The 19,600-nt window shown below is 36.7% G+C and overlaps 2 protein-coding genes across 5 annotated transcripts in view; one reads left to right on the forward strand and one right to left on the reverse strand.

Annotated features, from left to right (window-relative positions):
* The window catches only part of LOC106058383 (uncharacterized), a 164,560-nt gene that overhangs the window by 40,085 nt on the left and 104,875 nt on the right, over positions 1 to 19,600 (forward strand). Inside the window, exon 1 of one of the 4 annotated variants that reach the window (XM_056008738.1) lies at positions 10,948 to 11,567. The exons of the other annotated variants lie outside the window; for them this stretch is intronic. The gene's annotated coding sequence lies outside the window, so the exon portion shown is untranslated. Of the gene's footprint in view, positions 1 to 10,947; positions 11,568 to 19,600 lie in introns of those variants that run through there. 4 annotated transcript variants of the gene reach the window in all.
* On the reverse strand, positions 12,096 to 12,858 carry LOC129922410 (uncharacterized). Its single transcript, XM_056008380.1, has 2 exons — positions 12,820 to 12,858; positions 12,096 to 12,669 (listed from the first exon to the last, which is right to left on the reverse strand). Exons 1-2 carry the CDS (start codon positions 12,856 to 12,858, stop codon positions 12,151 to 12,153), a joined length of 558 nt encoding a protein of 185 aa, XP_055864355.1. The 3' UTR covers positions 12,096 to 12,150.

The following is a 19,600-nucleotide window of genomic DNA, read 5'->3' on the forward strand; positions in this document are numbered from 1 at the left end:
TAAGAAGCCTTAACGAGTCTTTGACTTTATAGGCTTGGCAAGGGACGTGTCAGGGGAAGACAGGTTGTCATGGTCACTGACATTCGAAGCCTTTGCTAGAGGTTTTGTAAAGCCCTGGACCATGCCTCTCCCCTTCAATACTGTCCACATGGCTTCACACGACTTTAACCAATGCTATGGCACCCTGGCAATAATGCAGTGGGTACCAGGTCACTCGGGTGTGAATGGCAACAGCGTTACAAACTCTTTGCCTCACCTACCTAGCAGGTTGTGAGTTTTCAACATGCACTATCAACACTAAAAAAAAAAACAAAAAAAAAAAAAAAAACTAATAGAAAAATGGTTTGAGTGTTGGGACAAAATCTGAAAGCACATTGGGCGCTCAACCTCACCTTCCCCTGACGGGGTCTGCCAAGGCCTGAGCAAGCTATCATGGAACAGTGTAGGAAGGGTCACTTTCCTTTTGTCTCATATTTCTGGCAGCTCTGGCAGAGCTTCGACTCAAGGTGGCCCCGCAGCGAGGAGGAATGGGAAACCTTGTCTCCTATTCTTTCGACTGCAACCCAATCACTGATCTCCCTGTCGACGGGTCTGGTGAACCACAGGTTCTTGACCTGTATGTGACATACAAGAACTGCGCTTTACTTTTGAGCCTCTCTGGACTTCACTTTCAGTAATTGACAATGTCGTGGATTTTGTTTTCCCTCTAATTTTTATTATTATTATTTCATTTTTTTTTTTTATTTAATTTTTTTTCTTCTAATTTTTATTTATTTATTATGCTAACATATTTTGTGAAGACATAGAAGAGTCTAAGTAACTATCTATTTATAGTTGATATATTTAAACTTTTTCTCAGGCATAAAGGATATGTGTTATGTTTATTATTTTTAAGAGGTCAAAATATAAGCACAATGCACAGCTTATGAAGAATGGTATGACTGTTTCAGAAAATGTTCGCTTTTTTAATTATTTTTTTAGCGGCCCCCGAAAGGGGAAAAGACGCTATTAGTTTTGTGCGAAATGTCTGTCCGTCTGTCCGTCCGTCCCGTTTAGATCTCGTAAACTAGAAGAGATATTGAAAATCCGACTTCACAATATTTTAGACCATTCAAAGTTCTGATGCAACGGCTACTTTTTTTTTTCCTGAAAGCGAAAATTCTAATTTTTAAAATTAATTATGCAAGCAGTTTTTTATAAGAAAAAGCTAATTAGTATGCATTATATGTTAGACCTAATTTAAGACTAATAGTAATCTTATAAACATCATTTTCGTAAACATTTTTTCTATATAGCGAAATTTTTTTTTTTTTTTTTTTTTTTTTTTTTTGAGGATTCGAATATGAGATTGAGCCTTTTCAAAACAATTAATTTATTTAGTTCGAACCGAGTGTCCCGAGTTCGAATCCTGGTGAAGACTGGGATTTTCATCTTCTGAGTCTACCCAGCTCTAATGGGTACCTGACATTAGTTGGGGAAAAGCAAAGGCGGTTGGTCGTTGTGCTGGCTACATGACACCCTCGTTAACCGTAGGCCACAAAAACAGATGAACTTTACATTATCTGCCCTATAGACCACAAACTAGTTAGGCCAGGTTCACATCTAACTTTACATTCACTTTCACGTATCCTTTGATCTGCGGGACGGTTGGGGCACTACACAAGATCTGTTAACCTTCTTTCTCCATTCTTATCTCTCATTTGTCTTTGATATAATTTCATTCGGATTTTCTTTCTGAAAATATTAAAGCCTACCTGGGTGGACCACTGGTCGTGCGGTTTGCGCGCTGGACTGTCATTTGGATTTATCGACGATCGAAGGTTCAAACCCTGCCTGCTCCCATCCCCCGTCGTCCTGCGGGAGGTTTGGACTAGGAAGTAAACTATCTTCAACTTATCCGAATTATGTAAAACATTTTACTTCGGGGGCCGATTTTGAGTTTGTGTTTCCACACAAACTGTCTTTTGTAACCTTGTTATTATTTAAATCAACTTACTATTATTCTGAAACTGATCGTTTATAACTAAACTATTCCCAGTAAATGAATACATTATTTCCCCTAAATAAAGACCACTACTATTTGAACTAGCAAACCCAATTATGCTCTATTCATTTATTAATAAAACAAGAAAATGTTCTGCTCTTGAATTATTAAGTCTGAGATCCGCAGCGAATAATACGTCAGTTTTAATGATTCAAACAGCGATGTAATGAAGCTTCATTTAGTTTGTTTTTATTATTTGTATTATTGGTATTGATGATATTATGAGTGTGGTGAAAAGTGTGTGTGTGTGTTTGTGGGGGATACTTTTAATACCAATATTTCCTTTCAATGCTTGTATACAATGACATATATAGTTTAAATCACAGACCTATATATATTAGACCTAGACTGAAAAACGGAAACATATTCCAATCCGATAATGATCAGATCACAGACCTATATATATAGAGAGAGATTGTTAAGTACGTAACTCTTTTTCGAGCTGTAAGGGAAGTCGCCCCGAATCAAAGAAAAGAAAAGTAATGATCTTTAGTTTTCAAAGTTTAGAAATAATGCTACACCATTTTGCCGATTTTTAAAAATAGAATGGGCTATTAATCACAGAACGCAAATTAACGAAAATAAAGCCATTGTCTCTTCCATTGAGATAATGTTTCGAAAATCCTAGATCGAAATAATTCACGTCTGTTGATTTTAATCATCTTATTTACATTTCAATAGATTGATTACCAAGATCTTTCTAAATTATGTATCTAAAAATTTCAAAATAATAATTAGGAGACGAGAGTGCTCTTATTTTCGATGTTTAATTATAGATCTAGATCTAAACATTAAATGATATGTTACATAGGTTAGGGTTTAAAAAAACAACTTCTTGTAACTACTTTACAAAACAACGCCTTCTTTCAGCTTTTAAAAAGAAATTTTTTTTGTACTCTAAAAAGATCTCCATGCCCAGTGTAGTTATAATGTGTTTAAAATATAAATTTGAAGTCGACTGCGCTTGTTCTATTTAAAGCTTAAATGTAACTCATGAATTGAAGAGTTCTAAAGTATTCTATTACAGTGAGTATATCTTATCAGAAAATCTATAATAGGGCAGATGTTTCTGCAGAGTTTCTTGTGGCCAGCACAATGACTAACCGCCTTTACTTTCACCAACTTAAGTCGGTTACGCATTAGCATTGGGTGCCCTAAAAATCCGGAAATTCAAAATACCAGTCATCGCCGAGATTCGAACCCAGAACCTTAGGTTATCAAGCCAATCGCTTAACCATTCAGCCAGCGCGCCCCCTGCACCTTATGTCACTATTACATAGTGATCTAAAGATATGGGGCAGGAGAACTGCGGGTCGTCCACTTTGGTGATATAGCGTACTGATGCATGCTAAGCGTTTCAATATCAATTGAAAAAAAGTGCAGATACAGGATCCAGCCCACATGGAGAGCAAGCCTAAAGAAGGTGTACTCGATGACAGGTACAGGATCCAGCCCACATGGAGAGCAAACCTAAAGAAGGTGTACTCGATGACAGATACAGGATCCGGCCTACATGGAGAGCAAACCTAAAGAAGGTGTACTCGATGACAGATACAGGATCCGGCCTACATGGAGAGCAAACCTAAAGAAGGTGTACTCGATGACAGATACAGGATCCAGCCCACATGGAGAGCAAGCCTAAAGAAGGTGTACTCGATGACAGATACAGGATCCGGCCTACATGGAGAGCAAATTTAAAGAAGGTGTACTCGATGACAGGTACAGGATCCGGCCCACATGGAGAGCAAGCCTAAAGAAGGTGTACTCGATGACAGGTACAGGATCTGGCCCACATGGAGAGCAAGCCTTAAGAAGGTGTACTCGATGACAGGTACAGGATCTGGCCCACATTGAGAGCAAGCCTAAAGAAGGTGTACTCGATGACAGGTACAGGATCTGGCCCACATGGAGAGCAAGCCTAAAGAAGGTGTACTCGATGACAGGTACAGGATCTGGCCCACATGGAGAGCAAGCCTAAAGAAGGTGTACTCGATGACAGGTACAGGATCCGGCCCACATGGAGAGCAAGCCTAAAGAAGGTGTACTCGATGACAGGTACAGGATCCGGCCCACATGGAGAGCAAGCCTAAAGAAGGTGTACTCGATGACAGGTACAGGATCCGGCCCACATGGAGAGCAAGCCTAAAGATGGTGTACTCGATGACAGATGATAAAATCAGAAGCTTGGAACTCGCTTTATGCTCTTTTGCCGCAGAAGACTTTGCAAAGAGAAAAGAAAAGACTCTCGAGACAAAATGCCACCAGGGCCGGCCTTAGATAATGGGAGGCCTTATACGAAGTGAACTGTCAATGTAAAGTAAAATTCCCCTTTAACACCTTGATGCCACAATATAGATGAAACACGCAGAGCCGGATTTACCTATAGGGAACGTAAGCTAAAGCTTAGGGTCCCCAAGAAATATTTTGCACTGACGTATAGAATCTGGACTTATGAAGTGTCCCAAAATGGGCTTCCATATCTCTAATAGCTTAGGGCCTTTTCAGATCTAAATTCGGCACTGGAAATACGTAACACCAAACGCTCAGTAAACGGGAACTGTGTCAAAGACACTCAGTATCTTCTTATCACACACGCGCTCGCGCGCGCTCGCCTCTCGGTGACACGTAATCTCGTGCGGCCTCGCCCCACCCTCCTTCCCGCCATCCCCATCGCTTCATTGAACTCTCTGTGCTCGTTGATTCAATAACAGAAATCTGGACAGGGGCAGATCATCGCTTCTCATCGAACGTCTCTTATTTCTTGGTTGTTTCCCTTAGACCTGCTGGCCAGTGTGAGATAAGAGCTAAGGGAGTTCAGCCAACATTATTTCTAATTTTTTTCCCTTTTCCACCTTGAAAGCTTTTTTTTTTTTTTATTCTTATTATTGATAGTGACATTTTAAAATGAGATAAAATTGTATTTGTTATTTCATTTTAAAATAGAATGCACCGACAGATAAAACATTTACTTCCTGACCTCACAAAAAATGTTTTCTAAGCGTTTACTTTAGAGGTGAACAAGTCCAGCACGTTTCCAGTCAGCCATACAGTTAGTACATGTGTAAATATCTTTTCTTATTAACAGTCGGAAGTACATATACGAAAGATTTAGAACTAATATTGTAAGTTAATAATCATAGCCGTCATTTATTGACCATTGGCGAACTGATATATATATATATATATATATATATATATATATATATATATAAATATATATAAATATGAAATATATATATATATAAATATATATAAATATGAAATATATATATATATATAAATATATATAAATATGAAATATATATATATATAAATATATATAAATATGAAATATATATATATATATATATATATATATATATATATATTTATATATCCTTTCTATTTGTTCATATCTTTACTATACATAGCTACACTCTGCAGGCATTTTTCCATAAGTAGAAAATGTACAATGACCGACCGTCTGACGATGACGTGTGCTGATAGCCTAGAGATTGTAGATTAAAATTTGCTAAATACAAAAAAAACAAAAAAACAAGCGTCATACTGGCAATGAGGCCCCGCGATGACCTTGTGACCGTTGTCAAAAAATGCAAACTAAGACTGTATGGTCATATCACGAGATCCACAGGCCTCGCAAATACCTTTCTCAGAAAGATAAAAATAAAGGCACATTTCTTAGTCCATATTTTAGGGGTAATTCGTACAAGCGCTCCCTCTTCCCTAGTGCCACTAGAGTATGGAATGGGTTGCCTGAATCAGCCAAGAAAACCAATGACTTAGCAGAGCTTAAGTCTCTAATTAACATGCGCGAGTATTAACACATGGGCACTTGTAGAATGTTTTTATATTCTGTTTTGACGAAATATTTGATAAAAATCCACTGACCGTTCGGGCGTGGTGGCTTAGGGGTTAAGCGCTTGGCTTCAAAACCTGGGGTCCTAGGTTTCAATCTGGGATTTTTTTAAATTTCGGGAGTTTTAGGGCGCCCCTGAGTCCACCCAACTCTAATGCGTACCTTTCTTTAGTTGGGGAAAGTAAAGGCGGTTGGTCGTTGTGTTTGCCACATGACACCCTGCTCGTTAACCCCTGGCCAAAGAAACAGATGACCTTAACATTATAGATCGCAAGGTCTGAAAGGGGAATGCTACTTTACATTGACCGTTCATTGGCGTGACGTGAACATTAACATTCTAATTATCAAGATTCTATAAAAATCAAAGCATGGGGCCTGGGATACATATATTTATAGCTCGACATAAGTAAGTCTTACAGTAACTCATGTGAGACGTTGATAATAGAATGAAATAAATATTTGCTTGGATCTTTTAGTCTCTAGGGAATGTTTGTAAATTAAGGTAGAAGCTTCATCTGGACCGTCACAATATACTAGGTAACAACTTATGGATCCTAAGTTATAAAAAAAATTGAAAGTAAAACTTCCTGGCCTATTGAGTGAAATCTTCACATCTACTCATACACACATATATTTATATATCATAAACATTTGGCAGCTATATATATATTCTATCAACATGGCGGAAAGCTCTTTTTTTTTTTCATTTCGATTAGAATTTTGCTGTGATCTTCAACTATCTTCCAGATAATCCGAGATATAATGACAATCCTTTCTATTTGTTAATATATAAATTATACACTTTACATGCATGTAACTGTACAAACAGTTGCACAGGTTCCTAACACTTTCTATAGTAGAATTTTTTTTTCTTAGCATTACTGGTGAATGTTTCATGTCTTCTCAACGTGTTAGGCAAATTTTAGTTTTTAGGGAAATATAACCTCATTACAAAATTTCGTTCAAACTGGTGTGGCGTCCCCTTCTTCGAAGTTCCGGTTTCTCTTTTGTGTTGAGCGGATTTGTAGCACGGCATCAGGAAGGAAATTGATTTTCAATTAAATCCATTCCTCCTTGATGTCCCATTGTCACAACGTTAAAACGGTTTCTTCTTTTTTTTTTATTGGCAACTTAACAGAAATCGGTCTGGGAAAAGTCCCCGAGGGGGACGGTCAGAAAGAAAATGTGGCGTATGGTGGGCGACAATTGAAAGTTTTATGCAGTCAGGTCCAACCAATCATCCCCTAATTGCTTTTTCTTTGTTTCAATCGATACGCGGCGTTGCTATGTCAACAGATAAGTCACCCAGACACTTCCGTTGTTTGGCAGACTACTGAGCCGCGATACTCTAATGTGCTACCCAAACTGGCAGGGATCATATGTTGCGGGACTATCAAATCTATAGCCGCCCAATGGTACGGCCACAATAAAAATAGAATGACCACTTGAAGTTACTGAAAAAAAAACTTCTGGTCCACTTCAACTGGCATCCCCTAGTTCATAGCTTGTTTTTTATAGGGACGTAATGTATTCAGAGTCATAAGGTTCACAATAATTATAGATACATGATGTATTCAGAGTCATATGGTTCACAATAATCATAGATACATGATGTATTCAGAGTCATAAGGTTCACAATAATCATAGATACATGATGTATTCAGAGTCATATGGTTCACAATAATCATAGATACATGATGTATTCAGAGTCATAAGGTTCACAATAATCATAGATACATGATGTATTCAGAGTCATAAGGTTCACAATAATCATAGATACATGATGTATTCAGAGTCATAAGGTTCACAATAATCATAGATACATGATGTATTCAGAGTCATAAGGTTCACAATAATCATAGATACATGATGTATTCAAAGTCATAAGGTTCACAATAATTATAGACATAATGCATTCGAAGTCATATGGTTCACAATAATTATTTATATACTTCATGTACATAGTAATGCTGGAGAAAACTACATCCATTGGTTGCTACTTCTAGAATTATGAATGAGGTCCCTTTGCTATTGTCTGAACTGCAGAAACCTATACATGTCAAATAATTCAACCTTGTTTTTATTTAGGTCTTACAGTATTTGCTTAGTAGATAAAAATCGATGACACCAATCGATGACACCAATCTAATGTCATCAATACGTTCAGTGTCAGGCCATCCACGTCAGATTGAGACATTTCTGAATATCGATGTTTAATGCAAATCTTTATTAATCTGACCTTGAACCTGCTCTAACCATGACCCGGATCTGCACGCAAAATTTCTGTTATGATAAACACAGTTCCATTTTCTGGCCGACGTCACATCACCAGGGAGCACACTCCGAGTATAGTGGCTACTGCCTACGTCACATCACCAGGGAGCACACTCCGAGTATAGTGGCTACTGTCAAGTTCTGGCTGATTCACTGATGACAGAGAATAGCATAGAACTCATACCACTGGTGCAGGACTGAAAATGGCTCAACAAAAAAACCAGCAACAAGAGGAAGACGCAACTAATGCACACTAACAAACAAACAAAACTTGGACTCCAAACAAACACGAGCCTAAACTAACACACACATATTTTGCTTCTCTTACACATATACTCGCATTACACATTTAACGGCCAAAACCCGAAGTGTGACTGGCCGGCCGCTTCGCGAAGTGCCAGGAAATCAATGGCCAATACCCGATGTGCTGATCCAAGACAGGTAAGCGGTGCAGCTGTGGATTCCTGGGTAATATCTGTTGGTTTCGCTGGTAACGATAGATTCATTTTGTCTGCTGCTTTTTGTACAAGACTGTCCTGCCTCTTTTATCTCTTCAACTTCTTGTGATTTATTTCACAGCGGTTTTATTTGTATTTGACCCCGGCTCTTGGGATACAGAACGTTTTGGCGCAGCCTTTTAGCCGCGGGACATTTTGACGCTACATGGTTTAGACAGAGTAGACACGTTCATTTTATCATTTTAAAGACACGATACGTATCTCTGTTTTATGTGTGTTGGTTCAGATGTATTTTGAAAAGAACAACGATATTTTTTTTTCGTCCATTAGATTTGAGATTAAAGTTTGTAATGTAATTATTTGTTACGTCACTGACATCTTCAGGTTTTAATATTGTCCGAAAACAAAATGAAATAATGACAGAAATAAAAAAAAAATATCGATGCAGTTTTCGGTTCACACAAAGAAAGTTTATTTTAGTCACGATATCTCCAACCAAACTAAAGAAAATTAAATTTAAACGTAAATGTTATCCTGTGTTAGGCACAACTTCTACTACAGGGAGGAGGAGGGCGTGTTACAATCGATATAAATGTCACATACCATAGTTTGTATAATGTAATCATTAAATAGTCCGAACTTTACTACACCGTGTACACGGATGGTGCGGAGAATGTATACTATATATACTATAGTAGAGTGAAATGGTTTGTGGGTTTTTTAAAGGTATCGCCAAAACTGCTAGCGCTAAAATTGGCCGCGCAAACGTTGCGTACCATCACTAGTGTAAGTAAAGTTTTCTATATGCATGCTTTCTTGTTAGTGTCATATATACAGGCCTAGCAAAATGAAAGTTCTAGAACATATCTCGTACTGTCACGTACTGTCACGTCTCACTGGCCAAAGACCAAGGCTACACCCGATGCACAGATACTACCAAGTGATCAACAAATCGATGCAGATTAAAAAATACCAATCTGATGTGTCATTCAAAATGTCGTAAATATTCATCATGTTGTAACAAGTAAGGATAGAAATTGATCATCTCAAAGTAATTTGACATTTGTTAGAACAGTATTTAAGAAAACTACGCAAGATGTGCACGTGATCAGACGTTGATCGATTTCACGAACTGGCCAGTCGATGTGAAGCGATAAATACTAGACATCACTTTTTCTTTCTTTGTTTCCCTATAGTCACATGTATTCAATGTACACACAATGACACGCGTGTAGTTCCGAAGTAAAATAAACACAAACTAGAATTAACATCGAAAACAAAAGATGTGGCCCTGGTGTTATCATCTGAAAAATATCTCTGGACTTTTTCTCCAGAAATTGTGACTGTCCCCCATCAGTCCAAGAGCGACGAACGTCAAGGGAAGCAGCTTCAATGGTGAAACTTTTGAATCACGTCGCAGACACGCACGTACAGAAAGTACATTCATGAATAGAACAAACTGTAATTAAAAGTTTAAAACATGCTATAAACGATCTCTTTGGCTAGTCGACACAATGAAATTGTAATGTCTGTATTTACATTGAATCCTATTTCATTTTGTGGACGCATAATTCTTTTTTTTATTCTCGTACTCTTCAATGTTTAATGTCTGTTTCTATGATATGACATTAAAGTGGTTACATTATACTATGCACTATATATAAAATGTTTTTCTTTATGTAGACGATATCTATAGTTTCTCTTTACGTAAAAGACCTCTTAACTTTCTCGTTACATAGAAAATATCTTTACTTTCTCTTTACATAGAAAATATCTTGTTTTCTCTTTACATAGAAAATATCTTTACTTTCTCTTTACATAGTGTAGGTGTTATTCTCTCCAAAGATTTCTTGTTATTGACTCATGTCGACATTTATCTCTCATTATGATCTAGTACATGGGCAATCCAATACTGAACTCAATGTCCGACGTCATAGTTTACTCAATTCATGGGGTGAATTCTAAATAACAGAGAAGAAGTAACAATTAGTGACAGTTAAAGATAACAAACAGACACAAAGAGGCAAGGAAGAACTTCTTCATTTAATAACCACTCATGGTCTATTTGTAGGTCTATATAACACAGGTTCTCAAGTTTGTTAATTTACAACTTTGGCCCCCGCGAGACTCCCCAGTCAATCTGTCAGTGATATTTAAAGAACCAGTTATCTTTGGAGATGTCTTGTAGCCGACTCATCATGGTTTAAGAACCAGTCATTTAAATTTTGTTACTGAATAACTCTATTTCTAAAACCTATCAACTACATGGATGTCTTGTGTAGGCTACGATTCGCCATATTTTAAGAACCAGTGACCTATGGCGATGCCTTTTGTGTGTGTGTGTGTGTGTGTGTTCTGCCCTTGGCAGCAATTTTCACCTGTCCGCGATGCAATATTAAAGCCACCAGTTCGAAGTGTGTGCGAGTTTTAGTATGTGAGTGTGTGGTAGCAGAGGACCAGATCGATACTAAGTTTATCTCAGTGACTAAACCCACCGCCAATTGAACTGGCAAGCAAACGTTCTGCATTCACGGATCCGACGTCTGCTTTTGTCAACGTTGTCGCCATCATTATTGCAGCAGAATTGTGTTTGATGTTGAGAGTTGTCTCCCTTGCAATAGCAGAAAGTTTGTGTGTGTTGTTTCTTTTTCGAGTTTTGCATTATTGATTGTTTCCAAGTGATCTCCCTTTTTTATATTTATCTTCAAATTTTATTTCGGCACGCGCGCGATTCTTACGGACTTGTACGTGCGCATAAAAATGGATTGATTTAAATATGCATTGCATTTAGACGACGTCTGTTGGTAGATGTCTAGATCTCGTTTTCAAAATACAGTTAAAGGATGTGGAAATATTTTGTGTGTGTCTCGAGTTATTTGGACATCTTGGAATAGTTTGAAGTTTCGTTTGTGTATTTTGTTTTCTCACGTGAGCTGTAAGTTATACATATACATTTTTAAAAATCTAATTTAGTCCAAAGAATCGCGTTTCAAACTAAGTTATTTGACCGTAATCTAGATTCTGCTCTATTCTACTCTAGTCTACTCGCATATTGTCTGTCTTCTCTTGTCTTGTTTTGTCTTATCTTGTCTTCTCTTCGCTTGTCTTGTCTTCTCTTCTCTTGTCTTCTCTTGTCTTCTCTTGTTGTCTTCTCTTGTCTTGTCTTCTCTTGTCTTGTCTTGTCTTCTCTTGTCTTCTCTTCTCTTTTCATGTCTTCTCTTGACTACTCTTCTCTTGTCTTCTCTTCTCGTGTTTTGTCTTCTCTTCTCTTGTCTTCTCTTGTCTTGTCTTCTCTTGTTGTCTTCTCGTCTCTTCTCTTGTCTTCTCTTGTCTTGTCTTCTCTTGTCTTGTCTTCTCTTGTCTTGTCTTCTCTTGTCTTGTCTTCTCTTGTTGTCTTCTCGTCTTCTCTTCTCTTGTCTTGTCTTGTCTTGTCTTCTCTTGTCTTATCTTCTCTTGTCTTGACTTCTCTTCTCTTGTCTTCTCTTTTCATGTCTTCTCTTGTCTTGTCTTCTCTTGACTTATCTTTCCATGTCTTCTCTTCTCTTGACTTCTCTTCTCTTGTCTTCTCTTGACTTCTCTTCTCTTGACTTCTCTTCTCTTGTCTTCTCTTCTCGTGTTTTGTCTTCTCTTGTCTGGTCTTCTCTTGTCTTCTCTTGACTTCTCTTCTCTTGTCTTCTCTTTTCATGCCTTCTCTTCTCTTGTCTTGTCTTCTCTTGACTTCTCTTCTCTTGTCTTCTCTTCTCTTGTTTTGTCTTCTCTTGTCTTGTCTTGTCTTCTCTTCTCTTGTCTTCTCTTTTCATGTCTTCTTTTCTCTTCTCTTGTCTTCTCTTTTTCATGTCTTCTCTTGTCTTGTCTTCTCTTTTCATGTCTTCTTTTCTCTTCTCTTGTCTTCTCTTTTCATGTCTTCTCTTGTCTTGTCTTCTCTTTCCATTGGTCTGCTCTACTTTAGCCAAATCCTCTCTAGTCTTTCGTATTGTTTTTTTTCTCCAATCTACTCTATCTGCTAACCCTTGTTCAATACAGTATTGCGCTTTGTCCTACGCTAATCAGGGTCATTTGAATAAAATACTCAGTTTTGCCCTACGCTAACCATGTAAGCATAATTCTTTAGACCGCTTTACACTTCTAGAGACGCTATTTTAAGAACATCACATTTGATCAGATTAACATCAAGCCTTCCTACTTACCACTATCCTTCTCAGCAACCAGATCTCAAAATCTCCCATTATAAAAAGTACCGGACATCAAGAACATTTGAAAAAAAAAAAAAATCATACATTTTTTTATGCATTTAAAAAAAAAAAGCCTGAAAATTTAAAATTTCCATGGTGTCAAGGGGAGGTAATTAATTAAGCGAGCGAGAGTTCATGCCGGTGGAAAGCTTACAGCAGCAGCCCCATCGTTCTGGCTCAATGTCACAGTTTTATCTTCTTTATTGTCACGGCAGCTTTAGTGAATGACGGATGGGCCACAGCTACTAGAAGTGACAGCCGGGACACAACAGCCTGACATGCAGCTGGAACAACGGTTCTAAGTTTTGTGTCATTCTGTTGACATCCCCTACACGACCACAATGTATTGGTTATCCTAGCACAATACATAATTTAAGCAGTTCTAATTGAACTATACATTCCTACTTTAGTGTCGGAAAACAATGACTGAATTAAAGAAAAAAAAAACAAGACTAAACTTTGCTTGTATCATTTAGAAGTTTCTGAGTCGGATACTTAGCTTTAATATACATTCAAAAATTTCCAATTATTAATAGTACCATACATTATGTAGGCTATATTATTTTTTTTTAAACTCACAAAACATGAATACATTGAAAACTAGATGGACATTTTTAAAGTCACAAAACATGAATACATTGAAAACTAGATGGACATTTTTAAAGTCACAAAACATGAATACATTGAAAACTAGATGGACATTTTTAAAGTCACAAAACATGAATACATTGAAAACTAGATGGACATTTTTAAAGTCACAAAACATGAATACATTGAAAACTAGATGGACATTTTTAAAGTCACAAAACATGAATACATTGAAAACTAGATGGACATTAAAAAAAAACTTAAGAAAGAATAAACAAAGCTTACATCAAGGGGAAAAAAAGTCACAATTACTGAAATAGCTCTCAATGCTGCAAGATGTATCTATTTTTCTATATAAAACAAAATTACCACTAATTAAAAAAAAACTAATTTTAGTTTGTTAATGTGTTTGGTTTGTCCATGTATTGCGTTTGATGATAAATATTTGTTAATTGATGAAAGTAACTGGAAAGATTCATTTTTTCTCGAAACTGATCTATTTCAGATGTTCATAGAAAGCAAATAACTATGAATAACTAGCTCTATATTATGTACCAGTGTTTCCCAAACTGTGTTCCGCGGAACCCTAGTGTTCCACGAGGCCTGAATAGGTATTCCACGACCTACTGGAACAATTAACTAGTAGGTCACCACGTGAATTAATCTCTTTAGAAAATAAGCAAAGTGTTCCGTTCAGTTCAGTACTCAGAATGTGAGAAGTGTTCCGTTAAGGAAAATGTTGAGGGCACACTGTTGTATACTGTGTGCAGCATGTAGGCCTACGAATTGTTGATTAGGTACTCATTTTAATAGGTACACTTTTAGCACTGTACTATTAGATATCTAAGCCCTTTTTCTTAGAGCAAAAACTAATTTTTATTTTTTTTAGTTGGCAACAATGAACTTTTACTACAGCGTCCTTGACATTGTTTATTTACGAATATATTTCTCGTTAAAACATCCACATTATTTGTTAATTTTGTGCACTTCAAACTATGACATGCGGATAGATTTTTTTTTAAAAGAAAAGTAGAATTGGTTAAGTCGATGTCTTAAACGAATGACGTTTAATGTAAATTTTAATCACGTGACATAGAAAAGTGCTCGCGCAATCAATCTAATGTAAGGGGAGATCTGCGGGGATTGTAGGGAAAATTAGAATGATAATACCTCTTGAGCAGCTCGAGCTTTAGGTAGAAACACTTTTGTCGGGTCGATGTACTAATGAATTAAGCAATGATATTTCAGATGAGCTGAAGACTTTTCTCTTGGACAGTATCAGAAATTTAAAATAAAACAACTAAGGTTAAGTGCAGTAACAATAAAGAATATGCATGTCTACCCAAAAAAAAAGCGATACTGTGATCAAAATATTTATGACGCACGATTGTTTGGGTAGCACTTAAAATGTTTGCGTAGCACTGTTAAAATGTTTGGGTAGCACTGTTAAAATGTTTGGGTAGCACTGAAAAAGTGTTTGGGTAGCTATTAAAATGTTTCGGTAGCTCTTAAAATGTTTGGGTAGCTCTTAAAATGTTTGGGTAGCTCTTAAAATGCTTGGGTAGCACTGTTAAATTGATTAGGTAGCACAGTTAAAATGTTTGTGTAGCACTTGTTAGGGTTGCATGCCTCACTAGATTGGACGTCTCATTTGTCATTATGTTAAAACAGGTTCTAAAGCAGTGGTTCCCAAACTTTTTTTTCTCGTACACCCCTTGCCATGTTTTCTGATTTTCGGTAGACCCCCTGCTTAACTTATATTGCATTTTTGCACATTCACAAACTAATTTTTTAAACTAATTTCTAACAAAGAGTGAAAGGTAATGTAAAGCTACATCATAAGTTAGAGAGATCTATCTTTTTTTTACAGATATAATTCAAATTTAAACCAATTAAAATAACAATTAATATGTAATGCTGGAATCACCATACACATTGGAAATGTTTTTTTTTTTTTTTTGCATATTCATCATCCGTTTCTACGGCTATTGTTTCATATAGGAATTCGTTGTTCTATGAAGTAGTCGTACAAACATTAAATATTAATTGATTAATTTGCCTTATGTATTATTGTAAAAGTTTACACAAAGAGTCTCTCGTGTATTTCTTGATCTTTCACGTTTGGCTCAAATATTGAACCTGCGGAACTGTTTTCACTAACAGGATAAGGGGCAAAGGCGAGTTACTGGCGCCTAAACCAGTAAGCTTCGGGCAGGAGGAACTCATTAGCCTTGGCTTGCAGCCCACCTAGCCGAAGGAAAATAGAATTCAAACCTCTGCTGCTTAGCAGCTATACACCCAAACCTGGGAAAGGTTTCTTGGGTCAGCCCTGGGGAAAAATATGGAGCTGAAGACCATTAGGTAGTTAGCAGCGTTAATGCTCATCCCACCGATGTGCCCTTGAACTGTAGTGTTACTAGAAGAAATTCGTTTCATAATATCAGATGAAGGTTTGTGTACAAGTTTTTAAAACTACTTCAAGGGCTGGTAAAGTCAATGTTTTATCTACAGTTTTTTCCGTATTTGGCTATAGGTAAAGAGATCTTGTAAAACGCTCACAAACCACCATCTTTTCTATATGATGTTGAAGAAAGATTTTGTGAGTCTATTCTGAACTTTTTCTCACTTTTCTCTTTTTATAAGGGTGGCATCGTCTCAAATAATCCTCGTGTGTAATTGGTTTCATATAAACACTCTTATTATAGACAACCGCTTATTTAACAAGGAAATAAATAATCAACGCTTTAAAATCAAGATTTCATTTCGTTCAAAATTACTTACATGTAGACAAAATTAACTATTTAAATAAGTATTGAAATTAAATACAAATATTTAACTTTTCAAAGACTCTACGCACATTTATAACTAAGGTACAAATCATTTATAAGTGTTTGAAATAGTTACATTAATGGGGTGTGAACATTAAAGTCATTGACCCCCATGGACATCTCATAGACACCCAATTTACTTTTTCACTTTCGTAGACCCCTTGGAAGTCTTCGTAGACCCCTGGGGGTCTATATAGACCACTTTGGGAATCACTGTTCTAAAGAAATGATTGATTTGTGTTGAGTGTCAAGGTCACGACGATCGAAAATGCAACTTTTAGCAAAGAAGGTGATCCGAAAATATTGTTTCTCTCCCATTTTTATTTCCTTCTCCCCCCCCCCCCTCTCACTCTCTCACACACACACTAACATAGCTTCACACGGTATGTGTGGTCATATTCCCTCCATACTAAATACTGTCTGTATGTGTGGTCATATGTCCTCCATACTAAATACTGTCTGTATGTGTGGTCATATGTCCTCCATACTAAATACTGTCTGTATGTGTGGTCATATGTCCTACATACTAAATACTGTCTGTATGTGTGGTCATATGTCCTACATACTAAATACTGTCTGTATGTGTGGTCATATGTCCTCCATACTAAATACTGTCTGTATGTGTGGTCATATGTCCTACATACTAAATACTGGCTATGTGTGGTCATATTTCCTACATACTAAATACTGGCTATGTGTGGTCATATTTCCTACATACTAAATACTGGCTATGTGTGGTCATATTTCCTACATACTAAATACTGGCTATGTGTGGTCATATTTCCTACATACTAAATACTGGCTATATGTGGTCATATGTCCTACATACTAAATACTGGCTATGTGTGGTCATATTTCCTACATACTAAATACTGGCTATGTGTGGTCATATTTCCTACATACTAAATACTGGCTATGTGTGGTCATATTCCCTCCATACTAAATACTGTCTGTATGTGTGGTCATATTCCCTCCATACTAAATACTGTCTGTATGTGTGGTCATATTTCCTCCATACTAAATACTGTCTGTATGTGTGGTCATATTCCCTCCATACTAAATACTGTCTGTATGTGTGGTCATATTTCCTCCATACTAAATACTGTCTGTATGTGTGGTCATATTCCCTCCATACTAAATACTGTCTGTATGTGTGGTCATATTCCCTTCATACTAAATACTGCATGTCTTTCTGTATTTTCTTGTGTGTAAAAACATAACCAATGAATATGTGGCGATATCAATTCTTGTATTCATCTCCCCCCCCCCTTTTTTTTTAATGCAACAACAGTTTAACTGGGAAAAAAACGTCTTTAATTTGTTTTTGTTTTTTTCTGCACGCCATAATGGTTCACGCGCGCTTTTAATTGCACAATTATCGTCTGCCGCTTCATGCAACACTATTCGAGCCAGTCATGTTTGGCGCTTTTTTTTTTTTTCACCCGCTTCCCGCCATCTTGTCATTCTAAAGTTCATTCAACACCAAATTGTTCTACTGCACTTGTAACCATAGCAACACATTTTTACTTTTTTTTTCATGATTTGTTAAGCTTCTTTTATTTTTAATTGTTCTTTTGTTTTTGGTGCTATTAGATTTCCAAATGTGACGCTGTAACACGCCCCAAGGGCCACATCTTTTTATTTTACACTAGCTCCGTATTTGTAATTGAAATTACGCTTTAGTTTGTTCTGTTGATTCCAAAAGCTATGAAAATATTATCTCTACCAACACAGAGTTATGTTCCTTGATAACTAATTTGGCGTCTTTATTCATTTTTAATTTGCTCGCTTGTTTTGTATATTTATCCATTATTGGAAGTTATTAATTTAAAATGGTGGTTGGCGAGGGGGTCACTTTATTAAAGTACTTTGTTTTAATCTCATCTCATAGTCCGACGTTTTCATAATATCTTTATCATGGCGTCTAATGTCAACTTTCCTGCCACCATCACCATGGCAACGTATCTAATGGCGGATTACCTAATGAGATGCACTGTCTCTCTCTCTCTCTCTCTCTCTCTCTCCAAAGCAGATGCTGCCACTAGAGAAGATACATCATTCCATTATAGATCAGGAAAAGGTGTGCATAGATGCAGGGGAGGGGGAAGTTAATAGCGGGCTCGAGGCAGCGCCAGAAGCTCCACAAGTATTTTAAAAATTGAAAATGTCTATTGTTCTTGACTAGTTATGAATTCAACAATTTTCCTAACTCCAGAAAAAAGGAACTTTAAAAAAATAAACATAATTTATACAATATTAGATTAATTGGCATCATTATTTTTGTTCCATATGATTTCAGTTTTATGGCACTCACCTATATATGAAAAACTTAAGACGACTTTTTTTTTAAAATGTAATGTAGGGGACATTATAACATGTGTATGTTTGTTGTCTTGTTTCATTTCGTCTGTTCAATCTCCTGTCAGGTATCTCTACGCTTGCTGCTGAGTAGAACAAAAGTAGTTCCGTGACTTGAACGCAATTTCTTGCAATCCTAAGTAGCCCAGCAAGGATAATTGAAACCAAAAATGCAATCGTATATCTGATTCTTAAATTGGTCACATGTTACATAAACCAAGACTAGCGCATATCACATCCTGATCCTGATGTGTTCCATTAAACCTGATTCTACTGAATATGGATATATATACATATGAAGATTCCACAACTTTTGAATATAAATAGTTGAAAGTTATAGCTTATACTAATTATAACAAAAGTATTCTTAATGCTATCAGAAACATCTAAAAACATATGTTGATCTCACAGTGTTAGAATTTCAGTGAAACTCAACTCTCTCTCTCTCTCTGTCTCTCTCTCTGTCTCTCTCTCTCCCACACACCAAAAAAACAAATCACATCAGTTTGTTAGTCCATAGTAAACCCTCGCGGCTAACCACGTCAGAAATTACAGTAACCACCAATCTCTCATTTCCTAATTGACATCTCTCCCTTCCCCCTCCCACCTTCTAGTCTGTCAGAAATAATAAGACAAGGTCTGAGCAGACAAGTAAAAAAAAATCAATCAAATAATTGACCTAAAGATCAATGGCACGCATTTTCCTTTTTTTTTTTTTTTTAAGTTGGTCTGAAAATATTCAAGAAGAAAAATATTTTCCGACTCTCGAGATCAGTCTTAAGTCTAATTGATAATCTGTGGATGTTTTTTTTCCTTGGTCCGAGGACCAGTTTCGGACATTGGATCAATATTTGCGTTTCATCTCGGCCATCAGCTGACTGTTTATTGTACCTTTTCTTTCATCATTGTCGTCACGAACAAATTAGACTGCCAAATAACTCTCGCTGTCTGGGCCCCCACTT

This window comes from Biomphalaria glabrata, chromosome 13, assembly GCF_947242115.1.
Source record: "Biomphalaria glabrata chromosome 13, xgBioGlab47.1, whole genome shotgun sequence".
Taxonomy (NCBI): Eukaryota; Metazoa; Mollusca; class Gastropoda; family Planorbidae; genus Biomphalaria; species Biomphalaria glabrata.